General features: G+C 42.2%; 1 protein-coding gene across 2 annotated transcripts in view; it reads left to right on the top strand.

The window, feature by feature from the left end:
* The window catches only part of SLC24A4 (solute carrier family 24 member 4), a 138,977-nt gene that overhangs the window by 94,187 nt on the left and 24,514 nt on the right, over positions 1-20,276 (top strand). Inside the window, exons 3-11 of one of the 2 annotated variants that reach the window (XM_048853350.2) lie at positions 1,694-1,770; positions 2,876-2,950; positions 5,868-5,952; positions 7,411-7,514; positions 8,282-8,356; positions 9,621-9,646; positions 10,425-10,478; positions 12,769-12,911; positions 18,406-18,575. In XM_048853350.2, coding sequence (XP_048709307.2) covers positions 1,694-1,770; positions 2,876-2,950; positions 5,868-5,952; positions 7,411-7,514; positions 8,282-8,356; positions 9,621-9,646; positions 10,425-10,478; positions 12,769-12,911; positions 18,406-18,575 — 809 coding nt within the window. The remainder of the gene's footprint in view (positions 1-1,693; positions 1,771-2,875; positions 2,951-5,867; positions 5,953-7,410; positions 7,515-8,281; positions 8,357-9,620; positions 9,647-10,424; positions 10,479-12,768; positions 12,912-18,405; positions 18,576-20,276) is intronic. The other variant, XM_048853351.2, reaches the window with a different exon arrangement.

The following is a 20,276-nucleotide window of genomic DNA, read 5'->3' on the forward strand; positions in this document are numbered from 1 at the left end:
TATATTGGAAACGGAAGAATATACACAAACCAGAAAAGTGAGTGCATTGGCATTAAATGTTGTGTTTGCAAGGGCATTGTAAAGCAGGCATCATATCAAGTATTTGTTACTTTGAAGAACCAGGCCTCAGCAAGTACCATTAAGAAAAGCTCTGGCTATGGGTAAAGTGATCAAAATAGACCCTTGCTTTTGTCCACCATGTTTTGGTGCATTCATGAATATTTCGAAGTACTTTTGAACCATATCCTGCCATCAATCCACAAGTGTAACTCGCTGCTGAAATCAATCGGGAGTTCTGCATGAAAATGTCACCTCTCCAACCAATCCAGCTTTCAGTGGCTAAAATAATGTTCTGCTCTAACCATCTCATCTCCAGCCCTCTACATGGACTCCCTCTCTTTCCACATAAAGTTCAAAATCCTCAACCTCACTTCTAAGGCTTTGTCTACACTGGAACTTTGTTGGCAAAACTTTTGTTGTTCAGGAGCGTTAAAAAAACTCACCCCCCCCGAATGACAAAAGCTTTACTGACGAAAAGTGCTGGTGTGAACAGTGCTTTGTCGGCAGGAGCGCTCTCCTGCCGACAAAGCTGCTGCCGCGTGTGGTGGGTGGAAGTTTTTTGGTCGGTAGGAGAGCTTTCTCCTGCCGCCAAACAGCAGCTACACTGCGTGCCTTTTAGTGGCATGGCTGAAGTGGCACAGCTATGTCACTAAAAGCTGTGTCGTGTAGACAGAGCCTAAGGCTCTGCACAGCTCTGCCCTGCCTGCCTCACATCTTTGGTTGCTCCCCACCTCACCCACAGCGCTCTGCCCTCTTGGACGCCTAGCTGCTTCCTTCCTGTCCACTCTTTGGTGTTCTTGCTCTTAGGTTTTTCACACTGCTACCTATGCATGGAAAATGCTCCATCTAACTATTGCAAGCTGCCTCTCTCTCATTCAGAACCTGCTTGAAAACACATTTCTTTGCTCTTTTTTCTTTCCATCACTGATTTTCCACTTCTGTCTGAGCTACCCCTCTCCTCTTGACCTACCTCAGTCACTTCTTATAAAGTCAAAGCTTATATGGTTCTCTTCATCTATTATCTGACTCCTATTATGTTTTAACCCTCATCTTCCTTTTTTTCCCACCCCTTCCTTTATCTATCATCCTTTTCTTTGTCTAATTTTAGATTGCAAGCTCTTTGGGTATGCACCATATATTTATTTCATCTCTGTAAAGTAACGTGCAAACATTTATATAGCACCATAATCTAAGTGGATAGCAGACTACAGCCATTGCATGTTTTTTAGGGGGTGAGGCATACATGAAGCTAGAAATAATTGTTTTTTTGGGGGGAAGGGAATTTGCCCCTCTGCTGGTTATTTCAGAAGTATAATTAGAAGAGAAAATAGTAAAAGGGAGGCATTATGAGCAGGAAACTCCTAGCAGCTATTACATATTGGTTTAATCTGTTGGAGCAAATGACAACTGACACTCGCAGAGGATCTTTCCCCTGCTTTATCCTAGTGAACTGAAGAGACTTCGGCAGGCTATGATGCACCAAACTGAATGATATAGTCTTTGATGAAGATGTCTCCTCCACTTTTAATTTAGGACCAATATTAAATATCCATCTTTATTTTGCTGTCTTCCATTTATAACATGTTCAGGTATACTTATAAATGTTTTAAAAGTATTTGTTTTTCTCTTTCAGCAATTAATGAATTTCCTGAAGATGTATTTACAAATAAGGAGCGGCAGGAGGGAGCAGTGCTGTTTCATATTATAGGTGTAAGTTTTGTCCTACCATGGTTTCTTTTTGTTTTCCTTTTTTTATTTAGTTGCAAGAAGTTACTCAGTCCCATTGCCCTATCTTAGTGGAACTCTGTAAATCAGCAGATATTTAATAGTGCATTTGCAAACAAATTCTCAAATAGCAGAAACCGACTAGAGCACTTTAAAAACTGTACATGCAAGCCTAAATGAGCAGTGTTTGTGCATTCATCTCAGTTAGGGGTGAAATCTTGGCCTCACTGAAATCAATGGGAGTTTTTTGGCACTGATCTCAATGGAGCTAGAATTTCACCCTGTATGGGCAGGTATGGATTCCAGTTGTCCTCTGTGCAAGAATGGATGATATGGGGTCTCCCTGTTCCCTCTCCTGTCCATTGTGCATCTGTGCAAAAGAAACAAGGATAAGGCCCTTAAAGCCTAAGGGAATACAAATGAAATCTGGGCTTGATGTCTTATTGCAGAAACCCAAAAACATTTAAAGGTCTTTGTGGCCCAGTCTTGCAGTCCCAGCTCTGGGAAAGTAATACTAAATGGGAGATTTGCTTGAGTGAGGACTTCAGGATTGGTCCCATTTTGAAAATATATATCCCATAACTCACATAGAGCAACAGGAGGACAACATGTGCTCACGAGGCAATCACAGCCCCTGAGATGTTTGCAAATGGGAGCCAAGGTCAGGGACCGTTTCTTTTGGGGATGTGATTGTTCTTTGTACATGGCACATCTTGGTGTTGCTTTTGCCTTCAGTATCTACCCAGGTAATTCATTGAAAACATGAGTGATGACTGCTTTTCCTCCAAAGTACTGTCTGTTATCGTCATGTACCTTACTCTACCATAGCACCCAATTACATCAAATTACTGCATTTTCATTCCCCAACTTTCCAAACTGTCCCTCCCTAAGCATACTGTTAAGTAGAAGAACATATTGATATTTTTATACCATAACTTCATCAATACAGTTTTTTTGTAGCAGATAGAAATGGAGCCACATATTCATGTGAGTTTGTTTATACATTATTTGAATAAACATTCTGTCATTTTCCTCTCCCTTTTTTACATACATGATGTGACTGAGTTACATTTTTTCTTTTTTCCCACAGGCTCTTTATATGTTCTATGCCTTGGCTATAGTATGTGATGACTTCTTTGTTCCCTCATTAGAGAAAATTTGTGAGGTAAGTGAAAGAGAAATTTAACCACCTTTTGTAAATCTGTTCCTTGTAGGTTTTAGGATTGGATGTTTTGTGCCATCCAATGGCTGCCTGAAGTTCTTTAGTAAATGGGTTTGGTGGCCTCAATCCATTTGTCAGTGGACAGGGCTCCATATCACAAATCCACTACAGTTAGCGCTAATTGGCACCCTTGACAGCAGTCTTGGCAAAGAGGCTAATGACTGAATGAGCACGACCACATGATTTCCTCTGTCACAGATCTGAAGCACATTGGTGGGGCAGTATAGGGGTGATGTAAGGATTAGATGGGTTTGTTACTATGATCCTTGTTTTAAAAGCCACTTGGAAAAAGAAGAGCTAGAGATATTTATATTAATTTGCTAGCCATGGGTGTCTTTCTGCCAGCAAGACTCTAATCAGTCAGAGGAAGAGATGTGCTTGTGCTGTTTTCCTAGCCTGTTGGGATTGGGTGTGATGAGGTGGAAGAGAGTTAATGTATAGAAATAACTATCAGGTAGACTTTTCAAAAGCACCCAGCATTGGCTTAACTCTGTCCATCTGAAGTCAGTGAGAGTTTTATTATTAGTTTCAGTAAGAGCATAGTTAAGTCAATGCTAAGCACTTTTGAATAGGATGAATAATTGGAAAGGGAGAATATAGTCATTATAACTAATGAAGTCAGTTATTTTATCTACAGGCCCCATTTGAACCAGATCTGTGAAATTTAACTAGAAAATGTAGTGCAGTATATATAATATATTGTGCCAGGGTTGGGCCAGATGGCTACAGGAAAGTGATAGAAGGCAGATGTATTAGCCCCAGGTTAAGCAGGTCCCTTTTCCCTGGGTAAGGTAACAGGGAAGGCTCCAGAACAATCAGGAACTTTCTGGAAACAATTAAGGCAGACAGGCTGATGAGAACACCTGCAGCCACTCAAGAAGCTGCTGGAATCAATTAAGGCAGGCTAATCAGGGCACCTGGGTTTAAAAAGGACCTCACTTCAGTTTGTGGCGTGCGTGTGAGGAGCTGGGAGCAAGAGGCACTAGGAGCTGAGAGTGAGAAAGTGTACTGCTGGAGAATTGAGGAGTACAAGCATTATCAGACACCAGGAGGGAAGGTCTTATTGTGAGGATAAAGAAGGTGTTGGGAGGAGGCCATGGGGAAGTAGCCCAGGGAACTGTAGCTGTCACACAGCTATTCCAGAAGGCACTCGAGACAGCTGCAATCCATAGGGCCCTGGGCTTAACCCAGAGTAGAGGGCGGGCCTGGGTTCCCCCCAAACCTCCCAACTCCTGATCAGACACAGGAGGAGTTGACCTGGACTGTGGGTTCATGAGAACGGCCAAACTGAGGGCTGCCGTGAATCTCCAAGGCAAGCAAATCTGCCAATAAGCGCAAGACCCACCAAGGTAGAGGAGGAACTTTGTCACAATATATACAATTAAGAATAATAATCTGCTATTATATTAAAACATTCATTTACAGCACTTTACAAACTTATTAATCAGATACTAGTTAGAATTGACCAGGATAGAGGGAAAATTAAACTTTTGATCCAAAATTTATTTTGGTGAAAATTTTCCAACCAACTATAGAATTGATTGTAAAATAGAAAACCTTATTTGGAGACGGGGGGCGGGGGGTTTGACATAATTTCATATTAACAGAAATTTTTTGATCAGCTGTTCTAGCTAGTAAAGGCATCTTTTTTCCCATCCTCTGGACACATGTGCAGAACTCCAACAAACAACAGTACTAGTTACATATACTTATCAACAGGAGAACAGATGGAAGAAGATTGTAGCAGCGAATACTTGCTGTTTTCAGATGTGCTATCGGCATACTTTTAGATACATGATATATAAGATGTATCATAATGTTGCTGTTTCTGCTGTTGATCCTTCATAAAATCTATTCTGCTTGTCTAGGTATCTCCAGAATGCTAGACAGCTAACAAGAATCCAGAGTAGTTAGCACATCTGTGCTGAACTCTATCAGCTATGTTATTGGTGATAGATCGTCTTAGAGAGCTGTGCGTTGTGCTTCTATGCCATGAGTTCCTTATGAAGCACTTCCTGCCAGCTCAGAATGTTGCAGAGTGCCTGAAAAATACTTTGACCTGCTTCATGTATCACTAGGCACTCTTCTATCCTTGGAAGTGGGATGGGATATTAAAGATGAGTCTAGAGATTCAAAAAAGAAAAACTTTCCCATAATATTGCCTTTATAGTGTAAAGGAAAGATCCTCAGCTGGTGTGAATAGGCCTAGCCCAATTGTGGAGCTAGGTGCATTTACACCAACTGAGGCTCTGGCTCAAAAGCTCTAAGGTAACTGCATTCAGATTAGAGCTCAAGAAGCAGTGTAACAAAAATAGATCTCTCTGTGGGACACAGTCCTCTCTCTAGTTCTACACTGGTCTAATTTCATATACCTCATTGAAGTTCACATTAGAATAAGCGAGATCAGAATCAGGCCCACTATTTGCAAGACATATTCATATAGGTTATATTTTACTCTCACTTCTGTTACGAAATTTTACAAGCTTGGTATCCCCTTTAACTCTTGAATTACTCATGACTTCACTCTAAAAACTGTTCATTCCTGAGCGTTCAACCTTCTAGAATCCCCATCTGAGTGGTCTTTCTCTAATCCGCTTGGTTAGTTAAAATATGTATCCCCTAACCTAGTGGGACACCAGTTAGATAATATTATCCACGTACATTATAATATTTGTTGTGCCCAAAGCAAGTAGTCTATATCTCATATATAGGCTTTTTCAACCTTTGAGCTGTATCATAGTGGGAGTTCATTCTTTCACGGTATTGTGACAGAGAAAATAAAAGGATTCTATCTGTAACTATAAAACTGTGCTATGTAAAAAGACCAGCAATGCTGAAGTAATAGGTACTTTTCTTTCAGAAATTACACTTGAGTGAAGATGTTGCTGGAGCCACTTTCATGGCCGCAGGAAGCTCGACCCCAGAATTATTTGCATCTGTTATAGGTAAGAGATCTGCTCAATAGCATGTGCAACAGTTGCCATTAAAATGTCAGGAGGTGAGATTATATATTTTATTGGGCCAACTTCTGCTCTTCTTCAGCTCTGTGTAGCTCAAAAGCTTCTATCTTGTATAAAAGATATTACCTCACTTACTTTGTCTCTCTCTCGTATCCTGGGAGCAATATGGCTACAACAACACTGCAAACAAATTAAAAGTCAGGAACAGATCCTCATCTTAGATTTCAATGGAGCTATGACAATTGACACCAGCTGAAGATCTGCCCCTCTGTATTACTGAGTGGTTTCCCATGCAGTGGTATCTGAAAGTGCCACCATTCTTCCCTATATTTAGAGCAGGAGATAACTGAGTTAACAGGTTTTAGATTCTGATGTTCTGCTGGGTTCCATTCTGCAGCTGACACCATTAAATACTCAAAACCTGCAGCAATGATACTGTACTACCACACATTCTCCTCAAGGTTTGAGAAGATACAACTTGTACTAAACATACTTGGGTGGTGAAAACTGAGATTTTTTAATGCCATCCACTGGAACAAATTTTCCTTCAGTTAAATTTGTGCAACCTTATTGACATCAATGAGAGCCGAATTTTTAAGGAGAATATACATAAATATAGTAAAGCCCACATAAGGCCATATCATCTATCTACTCCAAGGCATCTAATCCACAGATACACTCCCCTACATAGAGGGGATGTGATAGCATCACAGGATCCATAGTATCAAAGTCTGTGTGTCAAACAGGATTGTTTTAGCTAAAAACAAAGCTTCAGAATGGTCATGGGAGCATTCTTCTTTGGCCTCTGTCATGTTAGGTAGTTATATGGCCTCTGTTACCCTGGTATCTGAGTGCCTCATAACACCCTTGTGAGGCAGGCAAATACTATTTTCTACATTTTATAGGTGAGTAACTGAGGCTGAGATAGATTAAGTGACTTGCCCACGTCACTTAGGAAGTCTGTGGTGGAGCAGGAAATTGAACCTGTGTTTCCTGAGTCTTAGGCAAGTCTCCACCCACTAGATCATATGCCCTATCAAGAGTGCACCCAGACTATACACAAGGTGGCAGCTAGGAGTTCTTTGAAGGTCGTGCCGTCCCTGCAGATGTTAAAGGGACAGAAATCTAAATGTTAATTGTCCAGGGGAAAGTTCCTCTGCTTTATTGTAACATTTGAAGTCAGTTAGATTGTAGAGTTCTGATGTCACTAGAGGTGTTTTATATCTCCCTTTGAGAAAATATGCATACAAAATAGCTGCTAACTATCCCCAAAACTTCAGAAGGTGCAGCTGATATGTGTACTCATTATTGACCTAATTTTGGTTAAACATTTAAATGATCACAGATTTTTGTTGTTCACAGTTAATACCCGTTTTGAACAAATAGGCATTGCCAGTAATGAAGTGATAGGGGTTAATTGTGACTGTATTACTCTCTTTCCAGGTGTATTTATCACTCATGGTGATGTAGGAGTTGGGACCATTGTTGGGTCAGCAGTTTTCAACATCCTTTGCATCATTGGTGTCTGTGGGATATTTGCGGGACAGGTTAGTAGGTTACCTTTCTTTTGGCTCTGTTGCTTAGTTTTTTCTTTTGCATGGAAAATGTTTGAGAAGTATTGGAACGCTAATGGAAAATGAGCATGAAAGGGTTGTTAAGACAAGGGAAGTGATCATGTTAGAAATAATTCAGACACATTTTACAAACAGGTAATGTTGCAAAATAGTGGTTGTCTCAGCTTTCCAAAGTGGACAGTACCTGATATTCAGACGAAGGTGATTCCTTCCCATGTGCCGTTATGTCCTCAGTCAATTGGTCAGTATAAACGGGGAGAAAAAAAATCCTTCCTGACCCCTGTGGAGAGTTATTTATACTCTAAAGCATTTGATCACCCTTCTTCGTAGGAAGCATTCCTGCATATCACAATTTTTTATTAAATCTGATATACCTCCGAAATAAAATTAAGAGAGAATTGATCACTTGCAGAACTGCAGCAAGTTTTACTTTGCTTCTTGTTCACCTAAAACCACGACCAATGAAAATACCATTAGTAAGAAATACATTTAATTAATGGAGACATTTATAAGGTTTTTATTAATGGTGGTAATTATAGATACATTTTAGGGCCTAATCTTGCAAACACATAGGCATGTAATTTTTAATGTATCCCCATTAGATCTCAATTGACTTTAGAGGGACTACTCATAAGTAAAGTTACTCACACAGTTAAATATTTTAAGATCAAGTTCTTAGTTTTACTTGAAAACTTTTGAAATCACTGTTGTTTGTCGGCTAAAACTGTGCTTCTTTCCAGGTGGTTCGTCTCACCTGGTGGTCTGTGTTTAGGGACTCAGTGTACTACACACTTTCCGTGATCCTTCTTATCATTGTAAGTGTCCCTCTTAACATTTCTTATGTTTCGAGGTTTAATTACAAAGAGACAGACTGAGAAGCCTTTGTTTGCACTGCTAAGTGGTTCCTCAAATAAGAAGTCCCACTGAAATCAATTACTCACAGGAATAAGGGTACACTAGGGTGAGTAAGGGCTCAAATAGAAGAACTTCATACAGCCCTTTGGAATAAGGCTGGCATGTTCAAATACACCCGTAACCAAAGTCAGCCCATAAAACTGCAAACCCGACCAACGGTATACCTCAGAGTGGTGCTTAATTCATGCCATGGCTGAGCCCTGGCACCTCTAGGCTTGGCAGTTCATAGCCCTGGCACCTCTGGGCTTGCCATGTCAGTTATTAAAGTGAAAAAATTGCTTGAGACCCAGCACCGCTTTCATTACAAATTAAGCACTCCCTTGCAGAAACTACAGGTCCCAGCTTGCAGCCCTCCATTCTGATCTAAGTAGCTTCTCTTGGAGCATGTTGGGATCTAGAAACTGCACACCATACTAAAGAGGCAGGGTGGCTGTTATCTGCAGTTTCCAGTACACATTAGTCTTGTCACACAGGTAAATTGCCAGTACAGGCAGAGTTTAGTCGGCAAAGTTTGGGCATAGCTGAAATGACCATTATATTTTTCCAAAGCAGTTAGTAACTCTTACATTTCTATATTTAACTATTTGGTAGCAGATATGGGGAAGAGTCATCTTAATTTATTTTATTCATAATAAAAATAGAACAGCAATGGCCCATTCAACCACAGGGATGGCATAAAATGGAGTTAAATTGGGATCACCTGCTGTTCTGACAGCCCAGTTGTGTGGCTGCATGGCTGGAGAAGCGATTCTGGAGCTAATTTTGAAAGGACTTGATGCCTTTGGTCTTGGAAAATAGGAGACCCCACTGTTTTATGAGCCCCCTACCTGTCTTCCAGACACATGGTTGCTCACTCTCAAACATATGCAGTGTATGTGCGTGTATCTCTCATGCATCATTTAGCTGAGTGACTTTAACAGCAGCCTTTAAGAAAGGCCCAAATCTTGGCTGTAGGGTTGGTGTTGCAGTGTTGACAGCAGTACTATAGAAGGTTTGGGATGGGAAGAGTAGGAAGGAGAAAGCTCCAGTAGCTTCAGGTTGGAAATGACAGGATAGCAAATAAATAAATATGCCTCTGTGAAGATTCTTTGCCTGCTGTACAGTGCAGCTGACCAGTTTTTAGGGGGACTGGAGAAATGGTCAATTTGTTTCTTTTTCTTCCAGTTCATAAATGATGAGCAAATAGTATGGTAAGTTGTGTTGTTAATTTCTCAAATTAGTGTGTTCTCCATGTCACTAATCAGTACCTACAATCACAGTTTAGCCAAATTCAGTGCTTACACCCTGTGCAATGGCAGTGAGGCCAATGGGGTGTGAGTGAGCACTGGATTTGTCCCAGGGGAGATACCACTTTCTGTCTTTAATTAGTATTTTTGTATGATAAATAGTGAAAACTAAAGGAAAAATTAATAACCAGAAAACATTAACAGCCACCCCCAGGTGTTCCTGCCTGAGTACACAGGGTGTGGTATAGGGTGCAGGAAGCACGTTCATCCCCTTACACACCTGCACCAAGCGCAGGTGCCACATACCATAGTCCCTCCCCTCGTTTACTCCCCTCCCCACCCCAGCTGACAAGCCAACCCTGGATCTGCGGAAGAAGAAGCTGCATCTCCTGAAAGAAGGTGTAAGAGCCACTCCAGAGTGCATGATGAGCTCTGCTGACGGAATGGCTCTGGTCACTGCTTCTGGCATGGTGCAGCTCTGTCTTCCATAGCTCTAGCACAGTTCTAAAATGTTGAAGTTAAATATACATAATATGTATGGTGTTCAAATCCCAAAGGAGTTTTGCTTCTTTTGGGCCCTGGAAACTGCCTCTAATGTTACCACTGGGAATTCAAAGCACACAAAGGCAGAGAATACTTCCCATACTGCTTACCCGTGGCACATTCCTACTGAAAATACCATAAGATTACAGCAGCATGCATGACCCTACTAATTTCTTTCCTTGCCTTTTCTCTCTTTGAGGTGGGAGAGCCTTATACTCATCGTTATGTACTTCTTCTACATACTTATCATGAAGTAAGTGCTTCTCCTCTCTCTGTGCTTTTTAATTGTAATTTGGTGATTGTTTCTCTGGCATTGCATCATGCTCTGATCTCCAGCTGAGGAGAATTCCAACAATCTGATTTCCCTGTCTTACATCCCCCACTTTTGTACTAGATCAACACACTCTTGGAGTATGTACTGCAGACAGCAGCAAATCTTTGGATGTTTATTTTTTGTTGTATAATAGGGCACAGCAGGTCTAAGAGGTGGCTGAGGGGAAAGGTCAAAAAAATGGATTCTCTAGCTCCATGACTGTAAAGTAGCATGGAGGTTATGGGTAAAACAGGACACAAATGTATTTTAGAGGCTTTTTTCTGGAGGGCTGCTCTTGCCCTCCCAGTTTTACCACCATCAGTAACTGTGGGTCCTTGCAGTTGGAAACTTTCCTGTTCTAGAGCCCTGTCCAAGCATCCCTGTTAGTTTTACAAACACCAGCAGTTTGTCCTGGTTTTTGTAACCTCTGTGGAGTGACCATGTTAAGGCGCCTCCAAGCAGCCAGCTGAGCATGGATTCACCACAAGAACATCCCCTGCCAGACTTGTCATGTATTGATGCCCTTATCCTTATCTTTCACCCTCACTCCTCCTCAGAGTCTATGAATCATCCTTCCCCTGGGAGGAGACGAGGTATAGTCTTCTTAGCTGAAGAGATGGAGAAGTCGGTACCCCCTTTTTGTCTCTCGCCCTCCCATTTACTCCTCCCTTGTGCCCACCAAAACCATCTCCTGTTTGACCTCAACTTCCCCTTCAACACTAGGGCCTTCCTGAGCCCATCAGCACCACTACTAGGTCAGCCAGAAAGGTCAGTATAGGATGGATTCTTTCTCATGGTGGGGCTTAGCCAGCTGTCCCCACAGTGCTGTCCCGGTCAGTCAACAGGGTGAGAGAATCCTCCTGAGAATCACACCTTGAGCTCTTGTATGCTGGTGCACAGCATTGTTGAAAAGTCCATTGCATAGTGAGTATGTCTTTGGGTATATTTACACTGCCATCAGGAGGTGTGATTGGAGCACGTGTAGACATACCCAAACTAGCTATGATCTAGCTAGATCATAGCTAGCTCAAGTAACAATAGCCGTGAAGTCATGGTAGTACAGGCTAGTCCTGCCCACCTGGGACCCCGAATAGACGAGCCGCTGCCTCATCATCATTACTGTTGTTACGCTAGCTAGATTAAAGCTAGCTCAGGTATGTCTAGACATGCTACAGTCATACTTCCTGACTGCAGTGTAGACAGACCCCTAGCCCACAAAGCCAACCCCCAAAGACATTGCATCTGCATTGGAGCAGCTCATTGGCAATGCAGAGCCTGATTATGGCTTTATTTTCCTCTTTCCCCAGGAAATAAAGACCTCATTGCTTGGCAGTTTTCACTGCAACAGAAATCCTTCCCTCTCAGTTCTGTCAAAAGGGTGATAACATGCATTATGATGTGAAATAAATATTTTAAATGACTTCCTCAACGGTGGCATTTAAATCGGAAAGCTGCTCATAAGGGTTCAGAGATAAGGAGGTAATCCTTTAAGGAAGGAGAAGAGCAGCTCAGGACTGATGTCATAAAAATAGTTGCTGTGTAATGGTACTGTTACAGCCTGCAGAACGTGAAGAGGTTATGGTGAAACCCTTATTAAGAGGAAGGGGTATATGCAATGTGGCATCTGTGTCTGACATACATTTAAATGAACGCCATTGAAATCTAATTGCTTGTATATTTACAGTACATTTTAGAAACCCCATAAAGTTAATGTCCCATGAGGTGGAACAAACTAAATTCTTAGGGGACAGAAGAGCCCCTTGTATATACTGAAACCTCTCAGTATACAGAGGATGTGCTTCAAGATCCCTTGATGTAGATTGAGCATGTCCAAAACTTGTCCTGGGGGCCAAATGCTATTCTGTAGCTGCTGCAGCCATGCTCTTCGATATAGACATGAAGACTTCTGAGGCTTCACATCCAGCGTGCAATGCTTCACCTTGAGCTAAATGTCCTCCATGAAACTTATTTCTGAATTAAACCTGCTTTCTGCAGCCTGCAAGCTAGGTGCAGTCCTTGTTCTTCTGTCAGGTTGATAAAATGGCCTTCAGGTGGGCAAAGCTTAGTCATTCCTGCAGTACTGAGTTTGATACTCTCTGGCTTTTCCTAGTGTAATGTTAGTTGTCGAAAAATAATCCTTGTGGGCTGGGTTACACTGCATCAGCCTGGGAGTTTGGAGAAGTATTCCAACAATCCAGGAGTCTCAGAGACCATCTTTTTGCACTTTCAGGTACAATGTGAAGATGCAAAAGTTGTTCACCATCAAAAGCATGAACGTTGGGAATGGCAACACCGTCAGCAATGAGCTGGAAGATGGTAATGAATGTTATGACATAAGCTATGATGACCCATCCATGCCATTGCTATGGAAAGGTAAGGCTGAGCAGACAGGAGTTGGACAAAGAGTTGACATACAGTGTGGGTTTTTTTTTTTCCAATGGTGATCAAAACAGTGATAATATTCAACCTTAAGCAAGAAGGACAATGACATTTTTATTGGGTTAAGTTGACAAATTCAGTGCAGCCAAGCCTTTGAGAATCATACTTCCTTCTAGAGGTGATGGAAACATGCTACTTGGTACACCTGCAGCATTGCTGTCTTCCACTCTCTGGTTCAGCAATAGGCGAATGAGTTATAAAACCATAAGTGAAATATATTCTTTGCTGTGAATGCAGAAGGTAATTTTCACTTTAAGATGTGTAAGAATTAAGTTCCAGGCAGTAGGTGAAACTTGCATTGGGGTGTGATGGCCAGGGTGGCAAAAGGAACCATCCTAATGTGCGGTTGTGTCTGAATACTAGGACAGCAAGATCTGTTCCTAAACAGATGTGGAAAGTTGGGGGGAAAGGGGAATATGGTTTCCTGCTGCCACTACAGCATGAGGGAGTCAGCATGTTTGTTCTTCTAGAATCTTTCAGCTCTGCTGCATTTCCTTCTGTCTGCTGTTTATATCCCCTCCTGTCTGAAGAACTAAGTCCTTGCTGCCTGTGAGGCTCAGCCCCTCTCACTCCTTGAGCCCTTCCTGGCTAGTCAGGTCTTGCTGCTTCATTATTTGCAAGCAACTTCAAGTATCAGGAAGCTGCATCTCCTTGAAATGTGGGCAGCATTTGGAAAGGGCAGCTAGTGGTATAAGAGAGGTGGGCTAAGGCTCTGTTTGCCCAATGCATTTTGGGTCAATCCACCTCACTGCAGACTTGCAATATGAATATGCCCCCTCCCCTTTTCTACCTTGTGTATTTGGATTAGGAGCTGTCCAGAGTAGGCACTGTCTTTTACAATGTTTTTGTACTGTGCCTAACATAATGGAGCCCCGGTCTCAGCTGGGGTCATAAACACTATTGCCGTATAAATATTAATAATCAAATAAATTCATCTTTTATATGAAGCCATGGCATGATTAAGAGAAAATCACTTTGTAGCAAGTATTATGATTCTTCTTTATGTTGGATCTTCAGGTAACAGAAGGACTATTGCATAGTGAACTATCCATTCTCTCTTGGATGCATGGGAGATTTACTCAGGGTTAGAGAATAATCTTCCTATATGACAAAAAGATGGGCAGCGCTGCATATCACTTAATTGGTCAGAGTCCTTTCAAGGAACATTGAGGTTGGTCTGCTCCACCAGGGAGATGGTTAGAATGCAGGCCTAGGAGTTGAAAAGCCTGAGTTCTGTTTCTGGTACGGATGCTATCTTGCTGTGTGACTTTACCCAAGTCATACACATTTTTTAAGCTTCAATTTCTCTAGCCACTGTGTAAATTGGGGCTAATAATACTGAATAGTTACTTACCCCTATCTGCCTCATGGGCATGTTGTGAGGACTAATTAATGTCTGTAAAGTGCTTTGAGTTTCTCAGAGGCATTACATAAGGAGGCTAAAAATAGCGTAGATCCACCCAAATTTCCTTCTCTTCAAACTTTCCCCACAACAGATTTCTTCTCTGTTAACTTTTCTGCTGTCTTGAAATCTGAGGCCAACCCCCTCCCTATATCTGACGCTTCTCCCCTTCCTCATCCTCAGGCACAATCTGAGACCACATGGGAAACCAAACCACCACTAGAAATCAGAGGTGGGATAGTGTGGGAATGGACATTACCATGGGGACAGTGGACAAAGGGAAGGAAGTGGACCTGCCTCGGGTGAGAGAGGAAGAGAAAACACGAGTGGGATAAAGATGAGGGGACAGAGAAGGAACTGTGTTGGGTAGTGGGAGAGGTGCTTCATCCAGGTTGCCTCACAACTTCAGGCATCAGGCAACAAGATCCTTCTCCTACAGACAGTCACATGGCTGCCTGCTGCACCTCATTCCTCTTGGGCAAGAACTTGCCCTGACATTGCGTCTACCTTGCCCTGCTCTTGGCTCGCTTCCTCCTGAGTTGAACTCCATCTTCCTCAGGTACTGCCAACAGTCCTCAGGTGTGTGTGGGGGAGGGGAGTGGGCGTGGGGAGGCTGCCATTGGCTGGCCTGCTGCCTTGCCTCCTACTTGTGGCTAACAAGTTTCAGAATCCACTGCTACACCACCTCAGGGTTCAATGGGCTGGATCTGACCTTAATCTGCTCCTGACCATACATACCAAGTCTGATTATTTTCTCACAAAGAACAGCTGCTCTCAGTGAGGTACTTTCTTCATACTGGTGATGTGAATTCTGTTACTGTAGGTGCAGATAAAAGGGAGGTTCACATACTGTACAGCTGCCTTTGATGCTCATACATTTTATTACTTTCAAGAGCTTCCACTGGCGAAACATAAAAGGTTCCATTACTGGATTTTCATACAGAGAGCTTTTCACCCTGAGAAAAATTCCATTTCCAGGAGGAGTTCTACACACAGAAGTGAAGGCAAAAGATTTGTACTCCTGTTAATAATGCTCCCATTTTAAAAGTACAGGCACTGTAGCTCAGTGCTCTGGGCTTTTTTTATATATATTGACCCACATTCCCCTCAGATGGCATGGGTTTGATTCCTCCCTGGTAACAGAAAACTCTTGCTAAGAGTGTGTTGTGTGAGTCTGTACTGAACACAGGTTAGATGCCACAGGGCTTGATCCAAAGCCTGTTGAAGTCAACGAGTGTTTTTCCACTGACTCTAGTATGCTTTGCATCAGATCCTGAGTGATGAGCAGAAAGTTTGCCTATTTGTGAAAAGAAAATACCATGGCTGGAGGATATTTCCCTTGCAGGATGTACAAAGGAGTTGCAGAAAATGCTTTTCCTTTTTTTGTAAAAACCACTTTTATGCCATTTTGTGAAATGGAACCCATCTGGACCATATGGAGCTGGGCCATGAGTTTCCAGAAGCAGATGGAATCAGATTGAAGAGAAAAACAGGCAGAATAAATGTGCTGTCAGCCTTGGGGCTGCAGTAATTCATACACCCATAATCTGTGCACTGTACCTCAATGCTGAGGTTTTTACCCTGTAATTCATCAAAGGTCCTTCCAGCTTTGGGTGACCATACATCTTGTTTTGGCTGGGACAGTCACTTTTTTTAAGCCCTGTCTCAGCCATCCCAACCTTTTTGGCAAAACTGGGCATCTGTCCCATTTTTCTCTTGCCAACTGATCATCAGCTGGTAAGAGAAAACTGGACTAATGCCCAGTTTTGCCCAAAAAAAGTGGGTCGCAATCCCTAGTGGGGCATGGAGGAATGTGCGGGTGGAGGTGGAAGAGCAGCAATGCCAGCCCTGAGCAGAAGGGACGGAGGGTTCGGGAGAGCAGCTTGGGCCAGGCCAGCCCCATGCAGGCAGGTGGTAGGGGGCTTCGGGCCAGCCCCGTGTGGGGACGAGGAGCCTTGGGCTGGCCCAGAGCCATGTCCATTTTCCCTTTGGGAAAGTATGGTCACCCTATTCTGACCTGAGCATGTTTTGCCACAATCTCATTAGTGCTCCTAGAATTAGTTCCATTGTGACTGCAGTGCTTCCGTGGTGTTTTCACTGACAACTTGCGTGATCAAGGAGTGCTTTGGAGACGTCACTGGAGAAACTCACTTGAGAGCTGCTAGTCTAGCAGGACTACGTTAAATCAAAGTATCCGAGCTTTCTTCTTTACCAGGATTGTTGTCAAACATTTCTTTTCTCGACTAAAGCAAATGTTAGGCTGCTATGGTTGAGTCTCCTTTTAAATGAGAGTCAGATGACAACTGTGAGTGTTCAGGCTATCTTGGCTATACACTGCTTCACAGGAAAAATAGCCTCAGTGCAATCACTTCCTAGGGAGGCTTCAGAAAAGCACTGCTCCTTATTTTGCATCCACTGCAATATTCCATTAAATCTGGCTGAAGATATTGGGAGTGGGAGGATAATTGCTGCTTTACCTTCACCCAATATAAAATTATTCCTAGTTTCATCCTTCATTGTACATTAAATTGCAAGGCCAAAGCTACTTAACTGATCCTCTGAGTAGAACATGTTTTCTTTTGAAACTTTAAGATACCTTTATGTGTCTCATGTGAGCACCATGCCCTCACCAAAAGCCTCATTTTAATGAAACACAAAACAGTGTCTTGTAAAGTTCTGCCTCCCCCAGTACCAAGAGGCTCAAGCACAGGAGGGTAAAGGGGTGTATTGGTGATTTACAATCTCACCCAGGGGTTTTTTGGGGGGTGAATGTTAATGGGAGGATCTGTTCTCAGATCCCAAAACGTATGTGTTAGAAGATGCTACAAGCTGCAGAGCTGCAATAGATGATGTAGTTTGCACATGTATGTTGAAACTGACCTCATCCTGAAAAAACAAAAATATTTAATCACTGGAGTGAATAACAGATGTAGGCTCAATAACTACGTAGCTTTCTATGCATTTATATGACAGACCAATTCTAATTCCTTTGTTTGAGTTGAATGTTTTCCCAAATTTCCTTTGCTTCCTGGCTGAAACTATGCACTAATGATTGTCTTTCACTTTTGCCTCCTAAATTCTGTTCCTCTTAATGTAAGTAACCTGCTGTCAAAAAAAAAAAAAAAAGGCAATAACTCAAACAGTAAAGAATGCTGTTTTCTCTCCCCCCGCCCCCTTACTCAGGGGATAATTTTTATTTCAATCACATGCATACTTCTTGCCCTGTTTTCTAACTGCACATGGGTATGTCTCCTGTCTGCTGAGCCTTGCTGTGTTTGCTATGTGTAGTTTGTAGCATTTATGGAAATACTTGCATGGATTTGTTAAGTTTAAGAAGCCTTTGATTACACTTGTATTGATTCCTAGTATAATATAGTGCCTTTTATTATTGTAATACCGTACCACAACTCTTTGTATAATTTTAAAGTTCCTTTGTATTAAAGGATCAATTATAACAATTATCCCGAAGTAATAGTGTTAAATTTGAATAGTTTGAAATCCCATATTGTTAAAGATATTGATAATATTCTATTCAATTAAATTGAAGTTCTGCAGGGACTGGGAACCCAACACTAAGGGACCCTGACAGGCCTCTAGAAGAGGCAACAGGCTGCACAGCTGCTAAGCACCTTAAACTGGATAGCATTACCGTTTTCAAAGAGCTGTATATGCTCTCTCAGTTGTGGGTGGTTTGTGCAAAGCTTGCTTACCCATGATGAATGGTGATGGTCTGTAAACAAAGAAAAATGGTGGCCCAGGATGAATGGCTAGATGAGACCCATACCAATGTATATCCACTCAAGATAGTGAAAACCCCCTTCAACACATGATCTGAATCAGGTAGAAAGGGAGAGCCAATGATGATCAGATTTGTGCAGCTCAAGAAACACTGTGGGATTGTTGCTAGCAAATTCAAGAATTCAGGTAAATGTGATCCCCTGCATGAGTCACAATGGGGCAACTCTAGGCAAAGGGAAGCCTGATGAAATGAATTTCCCAACTAACTCTTGGCATTGTGATCACTAGTGAAGGGAAAGCAGCAATATGGCAAAAACCCTGTGGTAATGGTGGATGAGATCATCTGCTCCAGTCCCCCAAAATTCCGCTTCCCTGAAGCTGGCTTACGAATAATGATTACAAATAAATTTGGACCCAGAACCAGACTGCGGATGGCAAGCAGGCTCATTATTAACGAGGTAAGTTCACTAAGAGAATAACGAACGAGTGCTTTGAAGGGGGTTTGCCAAAGGACCTCTTTTCCACTCCGTGTTCTTTTATAGTGATGCTTTTGGCGTTGGAATCACAAGTTGACTCTCCAACTCAGCTCCTAGGGCAGCGGAGACTTAAGTCACTTTCTAGTGACTATACTGATTGGTGCCTAGGACAGGATGATAGGAGTCATACTAAGCCCTTTTCACTGAAGGGTATGTCACTATGGAAGAGGGGCCCTTGAAGGTACAAGGGGAAGAAAGATTAGGAAGCTCCTCTTGTTAGAAGAATTTTTTTTTTTCCCTTTAGCCACCGGAATTGCATTTGAGCACTTATAAGAGTAGTGAACTGAGGGAAGATAACATAATAGATAAATCAACCATAGGACCTTATTAATTGTTTTAATAGTTGGACAGAGCTTCAAATAACATCAGACATTTGCCTAATGCGTTAATCTTTACAGTCCTGAGTTTTATATATAACAAATGGGAAAGCAAATCAGACTTTTCACAAGGGACGTTTTCTTCAGACAGGCTCAGATTAGCCCTTGGTGAACATGTTGTCACCACGAGAGACTCTTTCACATAACCTTGCAGCAAAAGTCCTGAGAATAGTCAAATGACAAGGTCCATGGCAAAATCCCATTGACTTCAGTGGAGCCAGGATTTCATCCTTTGTTTCTGAGTAACTTGAAGTCCAAGTGAAGGCCTTTTTTATTTTGGGATTTACAAGTATAGGAAAAATAGGTTCTTTCAAGTTTCAGTAACCTAGGGGAGATAACACAGCTCCCAGGACTATAGAACACTGAACAGCCCATGGCAGTTTAGCAGAAATTTGGCATGTTTGGGTGAGGGAGGGGGAAAATCCAACTAACAACCATACACAAATATGTTTTTAGAAAGTCAGCTCTCTGGTGCAATACAAGGAGTGGGAGAAGTTCAGCTAAACCACTTAGTAGCAACTGGGTTGCTTTCCAGCCAATTAGCTGATCCATAAGAAAGTATTTTTGAATCGTGAAATGGCCAGAAAGCTGGTATTTTTAGTTTGCAAAACTAAACCCCAAACCAGAGGTGGTTTGGATGTGGGTTCCACTGTATGCAAACCACCAAAGTTTTGGCAATGTATTGTGGATTTGAGTTCTCTCTACTTTCAGTTCCCTTTTCAGTTACATTAGGTTTAGAATTGTTTCACATGCTGGCAGCACCTTTGATGTTCAAGGTATGGTAAAGCACTTTCAAGTGAGTTGGCGCAGCTGCCATTAAAAAGACAGCACTTGCCGATAGTTATTGCATCATTCCACCTACGATAGCACAGCTCATGCCTTTCCAAACTGTATGGAATTAGTGCAGTGTCTCAGCTCTCATCATGTGGTGAATATTTATTTTGAATAGCAACCACTGTAGCTACTGTAGTCCAGTGAGCATAGCAACATGTGCTCCAAAAAAGCAATGGGCAAACCCTTATGTTTAATCAGACCAGGGATGCTGCAGGGCTAATCCTCACCCTTTTGAAAAGTGTCCCAGGATCTTTATACTCTACCTGGGAGGGATGGGGTAGGGAAGGAATTGGAGCAGGGCAGAAGTGACCTAAGTTAATGTCTCATCTGAAGGACAGCACCTCTGATAGTGCAGCACCTCTGACAGTACAGCACTGCAGCATCACCGCTGGGTATGAGCCCAACTCCTGGC

This window comes from Caretta caretta, chromosome 6 (assembly GCF_965140235.1).
Source record: "Caretta caretta isolate rCarCar2 chromosome 6, rCarCar1.hap1, whole genome shotgun sequence".
Lineage (NCBI taxonomy): Eukaryota > Metazoa > Chordata > Testudines > Cheloniidae > Caretta > Caretta caretta.